The sequence below is a fragment of the Helianthus annuus genome, chromosome 16 (genome assembly GCF_002127325.2).
Source record: "Helianthus annuus cultivar XRQ/B chromosome 16, HanXRQr2.0-SUNRISE, whole genome shotgun sequence".
NCBI classification, from domain to species: domain Eukaryota; kingdom Viridiplantae; phylum Streptophyta; class Magnoliopsida; order Asterales; family Asteraceae; genus Helianthus; species Helianthus annuus.
In genome coordinates this window covers 74,330,407-74,341,152 of record NC_035448.2, presented here as the reverse complement: position 1 = coordinate 74,341,152, position 10,746 = coordinate 74,330,407, and the positions used below count along the sequence as shown (strand labels likewise).

Below are 10,746 nucleotides of genomic sequence, written 5' to 3'. Positions count from 1 at the left end.
TGTTCGTTTTTCACATGAAAAATACTTGGTAATTTTTATAGTTTTCGACTTTCCGGATTCTTGTTTTTGACCACTTAGTTATGCGTTCGCTTTAGTGTCTAAAAATATGTTATTTTTAGACTCGACATTGTAGTAACTTGTTTATGATGTTGATACGCCCAAATTGTCGTCGTCAAGTGTTATGTATTTCCATTTCGGCCATTTTATTTAATTGTCCGATTTGATTTTACTAGCATTTCTTGGACCATGTAGGAACATGTACGTCTATTTATTTTGATCACCCTATATAGGTATCTAATACATACACATACATAGCACACATTGTTATATTTTTTTTTTCTTACCAAAAATTATATTTTACACATTGTTATATTTTTACCCATTTATTTTTGTAAGAATAAATTTAAGTTCATAAGAACTTCTTGAATATTTAAACTTTAAATATTCCCATCAAAGTTTCCATAATGAAGTTTAAGACCACTAATCGCGTTTAACATTGTTAATCACCCTTTAATCCCCTCTTTAATCGCGATTAGATTTTTAGAAAAATTCGCCATAGTTTCCCCTAAACTATGGCGTTTTCCCACGTTATAAAAACGCGTTTAAACCATGTTTAAAACCATAATCATAATCAATTTCCAAATCAAGTTTTTCCACTTTAACCCTTTTGATTACTAGACTTTTTATGGTGATATTTCATGAAAATCAAGTTATTAAACTTAACTTGTAAGTACAAAGTTTCATAAACTCCCAAAATTAAATGTTATATCCATTTAAACATTTGCTTCTTTATGAAATCTAAAAAAAAATTATAATTAGTTCATGAAAGTGAGTATGATGATCTTTCGAGATTTAAACATAACCATGTTTAAATCACATTTTTATGTTCATCATGGCAAGATGAACACTAATCTTGAACACTACATTAATCTACTAGCAAGATCATCATAACATGGATTTTGAATCACTAATATTAACAAGATCAACATAAACAACAAGATCACACAAACTAACTACACTAATCTACACATAACAACACGTAATATGGTTAGATTTAGTGTTTATTAGCTTTGAGATTAGGGTTTTTGTTTGTGTTTAACTTTAATTTCAAGACAATCAACTTGTACTTCCATAAGTTACTAGTAATAAGAAGCTTAAAAGAAATGGTGATTGGAAGACTTACAATGTTGCACAAGCTAAATAAGAAAATAAGAAGAAAGTTAAGCTCTAAGAAAACTCCTAATTTTATCTCCATGTGTTAGTGATGCTTAGATGGTAATAATAAGGCTTGATTGTAGTGAAAATATGGTGAATTATCAAGGAAAAATGGTAGGTTTCCTTGTGTTGTTTTGGCCGTAAATGAGGGAGGAGTAAAGGGGATTTTTGGTTGCAAGATTTTAAGTCAAAATGATAGGATATGGTGAAGGTGGAAATGATAAAAAAAGATGGTGTACATAAACAAATTTCAACACCATACTTTGCAAAGATTACAACCATTCTTGCCATGTTGTAAGTTGATATGGTGGGTCCACCATGTTGGCCGATTGTTTTCTTGATGTAGGATGGATAGATATTATTTTTTTATATAAAAAAATAACATGTGTAAATATAAATGTTAATTTGGATGTTTAGGTATTTACTAGAAGTCTTGTGCCATTAGCCCATTAATATTAGTTTAGGGTGTTAAATGAAGTGCAATTAGTTTATTAATTCAGTGGGTATTAATTTTGGATGGCAAAAATACCACTAGTTCACTCGTCGGTTCGATACCGGGTGATATACAAAAGCTGTAGTGTAATACCGGGAGATATGGTTTTAATTTACCATCGACACTATAGCGTCTATTCAAGGCGTTTACGACGCCAAAATATGGTTAACTAGCTCGCTAGACTAGCGTAAGTTGTAATTTGATACCTTAAATACTTTCCGTTTAGGCGTCGGCTAGTTAATGGCACTTTCATTTCGTACCCGACGAAAGTTTGCCGCAAGTTGTCATCCCGTAACCAAATGAAGTATGAAGTGATTACGAGTTCCAAATTAAGCTTAACTAGTTCGCTAGGTTCTTCATTTGGTTGTTATAGCGGTGGAAATATCGCTTGCTAGTTCGTCGGTTCGCTAACGAACTAGTTTAATACATAGCGATGTAATATCTAAAGCTTATGATTCTGGTCATCTCATTGAAATCCTTAAAATGTTTTAGTGTGTTTTTCATCAAGTGACATAATTCCGAAGTGCCGGAAATGCTTTGTTATTGGTTCGGACGCGTTAAAAATGCTATATTTTAAGCCGAAACGGACATCTTTGAGATTAGGGCGTTATACCGGAAAGTCTTGTTTCTTTGCAAGATGTGTTTTCATAATAATGTTTTCTTATATAAATGGACTCAGTTATGTTATCTGAGTGTCGTTTTTCAGTGTTTCGGTCTGATTTCACGGTTTGCTGGCATGAATAGTGTAACCGTGAATAGTGCACGCAGCACTTTCTACCAACACTTTTAGGACATTGTTTGTTTGGTTTCGCATTACGACGAGAACCAACATATGTTTTAGCTTTGTTGTCTTGTCCTAACACTGTTATCTAGTATACGACACAGTTACGTAATTAAATTACGTTAAATGCATGAGATTAAGAAATATAAATAGTGATTAGATTGTACGAAATTACCAGTTATTTGCCAGTTGTTACAGAATAAAACCAAGACCTTTCTTTTTGAAATTACGATTATGGTATGGTTTCTTTTGGAAACTGTAACCACAATTGTAACCCATTTTCTTGTTAATTCTTTGTTGTTCTCTTGAAGTGTATTGTTTAGGTTTTCCAATAAGATTTAAATCTTTTATTTCAGAAATATTAATTTCTGTAATTTTGAAAACCTTTTGAATCATTTCAAATCTGACACTTCTTATTGGAAAAGCTTCATCAGAATATAATTTGTCAGAATCTTTCAAAGTATATGCCACTTTGAATGATTCATCATTCAAATTAGATTTTGATAGCAAAAACTCTTTATCATAAACCCGTTTATCCTTTATGACTGTTGACTTTGACGTATCGGACTCAGACTTTGACTTGGATTTGGACTCCGATTTTGACTCCTCACAGTCATCTTTATCTAACACCTGATCGACCATACTTTTTATCAACTTTAACTCATGATCAGTGTCGGATGACGTGTATGTGACATCAATATTTTCTGGCAAGTTATCCGACGGCCCAGACTCCCATTGTAAGTTTATTGCCTTTTCGACTCTTTCGGAATTTGGATTTCGAGGTGAATATCCATTTTCGACCGGGGGCGGACATCTATTGTAGACCACACTTGGTTTCTTACCAGAAATCTTCACTTTATCTTTGTCTTCTATCACATATTTCTCTTCTTCTGAAGTCTTTACTTCTTCAAAAGTCTTCAAATTCTCCACAACCGGATAAATTCTGTCAACAACAAAAGTAGAACATGAGTAACTTTCTAATAACTTGTTGACTCTTTCAGTTTCGATTCTTTGTTTTTCCAGCTTTAATTCCAGCTCAGCACACTTCTTTATGTGAAAGTTGACATTATCAAGCTGTCTGATATATGCTCCTTTGAGTGTATTCATAGCTACAGCTTGTTCACAGTTTGAATCAGTATACTTGTTGATCTCTCTGTTCATTGTATCATATGATTCTTTTAATCTGTTGATATTGTTCAATAACTCATTGTTCTGCTTGATTAAAGAATCACAATTCATGCACTTTTCAGGAACTTTGACAGGTTCTGCATCAACTTTGACTTCAAATTCAGGAACAACTTTGACTGTTCTGTTTGATTGGAAAAATTCAGCTCTTCTCTTTCTCTCGGCTTCTACTTCAGCTTTTAATCTCTCTTCCTCTTCTTCCTCTTCTTCAATCTTTCTCCGTCTTTCTTCAGCAGCTTCCATGACTTTTCTGCACTTTTCTGCCCATTTCAGATCGTAAGTATTAGCAATGAAAGCTCTAGCATTTGACGTCCCTTTTGATATTTCTTTGTTCATTAATTCTTGATCTGGGCAAAAATTGTCCCAATTGAAACCTTCAGCCAATTTTTCATCATCTTGTTCTGCCAAACACACTTTGCTGTTTGTTGGAAGATATTTATCCCAGCTAAAATTATCATACTTGCCCTGATTCACTAGACACGCTCTTTTTGAATCTTCAATACTTCTTCCATGAGCAGTTTGTGCCTGATGCGGTGCTGGTGGTGTGATTTGATGATAAATCGCCTTTTTGTGATAATCGTTGTTTCCAAAAGGATTCTGAGCTCCACTAGCTTCACGATTTTTGCACTCCCTCTTGAAATGCCCCTTTTCCCTGCAACGAAAACATGTAACTTTAGATTTATCAAAGCCTAAAGTTGAAACATTTGCATCACGAAAATCATCTCTTCCCGTAATTTATTTAAACTTCTCAGCTCGTCTCAACACACTAGCCATGCACCATTTAATGTCCATCAATTCCATTTCCTCGGCATCTATTTGATCATAATCCTCTTTCGTGAGCATTGGATTACCGATCTTTCCGGCCACAAAACTACTATATGATTCTAAAATCATTCCCAACAAAGACATTTGATTTTTAGCAACCTCTTCAGTATAATCTTGATCATTTTCAAGATTTAGAACAATATTGCACTGAAGTTTTCTTCCATTCTTTGTTACTGAAATGTTTGGATCAAATGATGAAAATCTTGTGCTGCTTGATTCCTGGGATTTCTTTTCAGAAGAATCTTTCACACTGAAAGCAGTTTCAATTTTTGGAGAATGATTTGTTGTTCCAGTAACACCACTCTTGTAGTACAGGCTGATGTCCTGTTCTCCATCATAGTTCTTCATCCTGGCGATCTTTCTCTGCTCCATCTCTTGAGCTTCCAGGTGTTTGATGAAGTCTCCCAGTGTCATCTTTTTAAAATCCTTTTTGTTGGATTTCAGCATCATCAGAAAAGTTCCCCAGATTTCATGGGGTAGCGCATCTGCAAGTTTTTCAATTAATTCATCAGTATCCTTTTTAATACCAAGTTTTGACATATTTCTCACCAAGTTACAATATCTATCGATAATTTGCTTGGTGTTCTCAGATTTCAAACCACGAAACAAATCAAATTCTTTCTTCATGAGAGACATTTTGTTTTTGAGCATATCATCGCTTCCAACAAATTTTGCTTCCAATTCTGTCCAAATTGAATAAGCAGTTCCATCATGTTGAAGCAATATCAAAATATCTTCTTTTATCGCTTGCTGAAGCAGACTCACCATCAATTTTTCATCTCTATATTTCTTTTTGTTGGATCTGAGTTTGATTCTGATTGTATTTTGTGTTTGTAATTAAAATGAAAATGGATGAGTGTGCAGCTGAATTATGATGAAAACAAACTTTGCATACAATCAAACGAGAGTAATACTTTGATCAAACATCTTTTCACAATGAATCGGAAGATTGAATTTATTTCAATAACGATTACAATGATTGATGAATGAATGCAAACTCCCCCTCAACCAGAGCTCAGTTGTTTGTTCGTGCAAAGAAGACGATGATGCAAAAGAGCTAATAGAACAATACAAAGTACTGATCTATTTATAGGCACTTGCAAACCACTGAGCATCTTAGCTGACGTCACCATGAAAGTGACATCTAACCTCCTAACAAACTCTAACCTTTGATCTATACAAACACTGCTATGTAACTACTGCTATTACATTACATTACAAAACAGACTATTGATCAGCTGCTGCAACCTTCCACTGCTGTGAACCCAGCAGTACTTGTCCGGATCAGCAGAGCTTGACTCAAAGCAGTAGATTGAATCAGCAGGGCTTTAGTCTTTCATCAGGTCTTTACTTGAGCAACAGTTGTAGGTCAGCATTTTGCAAGATCAGCAGATAGGAGGTCAGCAGATGTTGAAATCACTTTCAAGGGGATAGATTTGTATGTAAACATCTGCTTATTCTGGATCAACTGCTCTGATCTAGTTTTGGCTTTAATTATCTGTTCCTCTGATAGGGTTCAATCCCAACACTTTTTCTCTTCAGTACTCATTTCTCTAATTGTTTGCTGCACACCATTTGTTGTGGGTCTAACATATGGTTCTTCAGTGTGTTCCCACGCATCCAAATGATAAGCTTCAACCCAATTCCCAAACCGTTCAGACCATGCATTGTAATCATCAATATCCATGAGCTTAGGCGGTTTCTGAGATGTCCCGGATTCATTTTCTAGTAAAGCATTCTGCGTGATTGTAATTGGACTTGCAAAGGCGTTATAGAATTCGTTATCCATTGTTCAATTGTCAAGGTTCACAAAATCCAAGTTTAGGTAAAATCAGGTTCTTGGAGCGAAATCCCAAGTGTCACAAAAACGAAATCCCAATTGTCACAATAAGCAAAATCTCAAGTGTCACAAAAAGCGAAATCCCAAGTGACACCGGAGCGAAATCACACTGTGCCTTGTGAGCGAAATCAAGGTTGTACTTAAGAGCGAAATTAGATCTTTTGGTCCTCAAAAGCGAAAACAGCTATGATCCAGGAGCGAAATCAGGCATGACGTCACTTTTTGCACGAGTCACTACGAGCGAAACCTCAAAAATACTCAGTTTTAGGTCGATTTTAGCTTTGAAACTTTCAAGGGTTTATTAATGCATGATTACAACTTCTGTGTGTGAAATTGAGCTGGTTTTACCATGAAAATTTTTCAAAAATGACAAAGAAGGTGTAGAAAATCAGAATATGCAGCTGAAATGGCAAGAACTCTTCCTCATGAGCTCTGATACCACTTGTAGGATTGTTTTCGGCCCTGATTGAGTCGATCAGAAGAATTCCTATCCAAAACAAGAGGCGGAAACTAATGTATTGGTGCGGTTTCAGCTTGATTCACTTTAAACTGTTGTTGTATTGATCTTGATAACGTTTACAAGCTCTGAAAACACTTCGGCAGCACTTCGTGGCTTACTGGAAGACAACACCTACCTATGTCTATGATTTCGCTCATACAATCCTATTTATAGCATTACTGATTTCGCTCTTACATTCATGTAATGATGAGCGAAATCACATCATTGCCACATAAGCGAAATCTGCTCCATGACACATAAGCGAAATCATGTCTATAACACATGGGCGAAATCACCTCTAACACATGTTTCTTGGAATTCGTGCCCTGTTCTATCCTATACAACACAAGACTCGATACAAGACGTAGTCGACAGACGGATGCACCAACACTTTGTTTATAGATAGTTATTATTGGTAGTGGTGACTTGATTTTTGTTGTCTGTAATCCTTTTAACTAATGAACTATCAATTGATGATCTTAGTTCAAATTCAGCGAATGAACCCTTTCAAATGAATGATCCTTTTCACAATTTAACCTGTTCACAAATGAGCGGTTCAAATCGGCGAACAAATCAGCCAAACAAAACACCAAACTGACTTCCAGTGAACAAATCAGCGAACAGATTCAGCAAATTGATTCAGCGAACTGACAGAAATCTACAGTGTATCGAACTATTTTATAGCAATTCAACGAATGAATAAATCTCAAACCGATGTAGCAACTCAACGACAGAAATCTGCAGTGTATCGAACTGTTTTATATGGGTCTAGCTCACTTCTACTATCTTAGTTCAATTGAGTTGAGTATGGAGATGAACTCAACCTGAAACTTTTTATTGTTTTACTATTTATGAAAATATCTTTTTCTACACAGCCCAAAGTATATGAGAATCTAAAAGGAGTACAGAGAGTTTTGAAATCAAACTCAGATTCTGTGCAACAAGTGTCAGTTGATAATGATGAAATAATCCAACTAGAAGATGGTGTAATAGTTTTTTATTTTGTAAAAAAAAGTCATATGTACAGAGAAATTGAAATATGTGTTCTAACCCAAAAGTGGTTTCAAAACACTGTTTTAACCCAAAACGGTGGATTGGTATATTTTTTTCTTTTGTTTAATAGGGTAGCATCTCAAAGGAAACCACCGTTTTAACCCAACAGTGGTTTCAAACACTGTTTTAACCAAAAAGTGGTTTCAAAACACTGTTTTAACCCAAAAGTGGTTTCAAAACACTGTTTTTGTTGGTGCACTACATCTGTCGACTTCGTCTTGTATCGAGTCTTACATTGCATTGTACAGATTAGGGCGCGTTTTACGAGAAAATAGGAGTTTGTATGAGTTTTAAGGAGTGATTTCGCTTATGTGTCATGGTAAGGTTTCGCTTATATGGTCTTGTAGGATTTCGCTCATATGTCATGTACATAAGAGCGAAATCATCAACCCTATATATAGGGGTGTCATGAGCGAAATCATTAACCATTGCCTTGTATTCCATACCGAAGTGCTGCCGGTGTGAAGATCGAGCTGTAATTGTTGTCAAATCAATACAATCAGGATATTTAGTGAAGAATCAGCTGTTTCTACCTCTGTTTCTTGTTATTCCGCACCTGAAACAGAGAAGAACACCTCTGAACGACTCATTCGGGTCAGAACACGATCCTACAGCTTTTGTAGGATCGTGTTCATGACCCAAACGAGTCAAACGGAAGAGCTCTAATCCGTTTCAGAGGCGGAAACTAAGAAACGGACATGAAAAACAGTTTGTTTCACTTAATTTTGCCTTATATTATCAATTTCACAGCTTTACAATAAATCGGCACTTCGGCAGCAGTTCGGTACCGGAAAATCAGAACCATACAACTGAATCCGCTTGAAGAGTATTTATAGTGATCTTGATTTCGCTTGAAGTGACAAGAACCATTTCAAGCGGAATCACTTGATTGTGATTTCGCTTGAAACTGTTATTTGTCATTTCAAGCGGAATTAAACATTCACGCGGAATCACTTTGTTTAAACCCTAAAATCTCCTATTTTCTCGAACAACGCGCCCTGTTTTAACAATTCTAAACCTAGACTCGATACAAGACAAAGTTAACAGACACTAGATGCACCAACAGTTTTAACACAAAACAGTGGATTGGTATAATTTTTCTTTTGTTTAATAGGGTAGCATCTCAAAGGAAACCACTGTTTTAACCCAAAAGTGGTTTCAAAACACTGTTTTAATCCAAAACAGTGGATTGGTATAATTTTTCTTTTGTTTAATAGGGTAGCATCTCAAAGGAAACCCTGTTTTAACCCAAAAGTGGTTTCAAAACACTGTTTTAACCCAAAAGTGGTTTCAAAACACTGTTTTAACCCAACAGTGGTTTCAAACAATGTTTAACCCAAAAGTGGTTTCAAAACACTGTTTTAACCCAAAACAGTGGTTTTAGAACACTGTTTTAACCCAAAACAGTGGATTGGTATAATTTTTCTTTTGTTTAATAGGGTAGCATCTCAAAGGAAACAGGAACAACTCAGAATCTTATACAAAAAGATCGTCATCTGCTGAAATACTTAATTTTATAAAAAATGCTACAAAGCGGCAAGATGAGATTGAGAAAATGAAAGATAAAGTTCTTTGAACGTATGCAGATATGGAAAACATCATGGACAGGACCAAAAGAGAGGCAGATAACTCTAAAAAGTTTGCAATTCAGGTTCGATATTATCGACTATATTTTGTTTTTTTGTTAAAAACTTAAAAGTATTTTTCGTGCTCTTATTTTGATGTTTTATGCTTTTCATGGTGCAGAATATTGCAAAGAGTTTACTGGATGTTGCGGATAATCTGGATAAAGCTTCTTTGGTTGTAAAAGAGAGTTTTTCTAAGATCGATGCATCTAAGGACACTACTGGAGCCTTTCCGCTTTTAAAAATGGTTCTTGAAGGCGTTGAGATGACTGAAAAGCAGCTAGCAGAGGTAACATATTTTTTTATAAATTATTATTGTGTACCCTCAAAACGAGTCTGCCGAACACCTTTTGTAATTTTTATAAATGATCAAGTTTTTCTTAATTTAGAAGGTTTGTTGATTTTCAGGTTTTCAAGAAATTTGGAGTGGAGAAATATGATCCAACAAACAAGGAGTTCGATCCAAACAGGCATAATGCAGTGTTTCAAACATATGGGATCAAACATATGAGCTTTATTGAATTGTTCAATAACATTTGGTTATTTAAATTAGGTCATCTTTTTATTATTAGACAACATAAAATTAGGTCATGCTTTCATTTTAGACAAGATATTATCAATTAGTTAGGTTATTTCTATATCAAACCTTAGCTAATAATTTTTTCGTAACACAGTAATAAAATTTTTATGTTCTAACACATATTGCCTTTAACATTGTTTTATAAAGATATGTAATTAAATACAAACAATTTAAATGATGTATTATAATCTATTTCAATGGTTGTTAAAGCTACCCGTGTGGTCACACGGGTCCTACAGCTAGTACTTTGTATTATAACTCAACCCCTTAAATGAAAATGCAATTATTTAAAAATACAATTTTAGATCATGGGGTTTGAGTAAACAAACCGTTTACAAAATATTAATATTATATTACATTTATGATACATGTATATGTTATATATATTTTAGAATTTTATAACAAGTAGGTAAAATTGTTACAGGGGCTAACCAAATTCTAAAGTAATAACACATTAGCCAACCTGATCTAGTGTATTCTAATTAAAATGTCCGGTTAATATTATCAGGTAAAGATGTAAAAGATACCATCAACATCTTGGGAACATTTTCATATTTATATTTGATAAGTGATTCAATGTTTAGACGCTCTAAATTAGATGAAGAATACATGACATTGCTCTTATGATAGCATAAGAACCCAACCAGCAG

General features: G+C 34.6%; 1 protein-coding gene across 1 annotated transcript; it reads left to right on the top strand.

The window, feature by feature from the left end:
- Window positions 1-9,479: 9,479 nt before the first annotated feature.
- LOC110919322 (grpE protein homolog 2, mitochondrial-like) lies at window positions 9,480-10,367 on the top strand. The gene is made up of 4 exons (XM_022163593.1): window positions 9,480-9,542; window positions 9,638-9,805; window positions 9,925-10,055; window positions 10,307-10,367. The coding sequence occupies exons 1-4, from the start codon at window positions 9,480-9,482 to the stop codon at window positions 10,365-10,367; spliced, it is 423 nt and encodes a 140-aa protein (XP_022019285.1).
- Window positions 10,368-10,746: the final 379 nt, after the last annotated feature.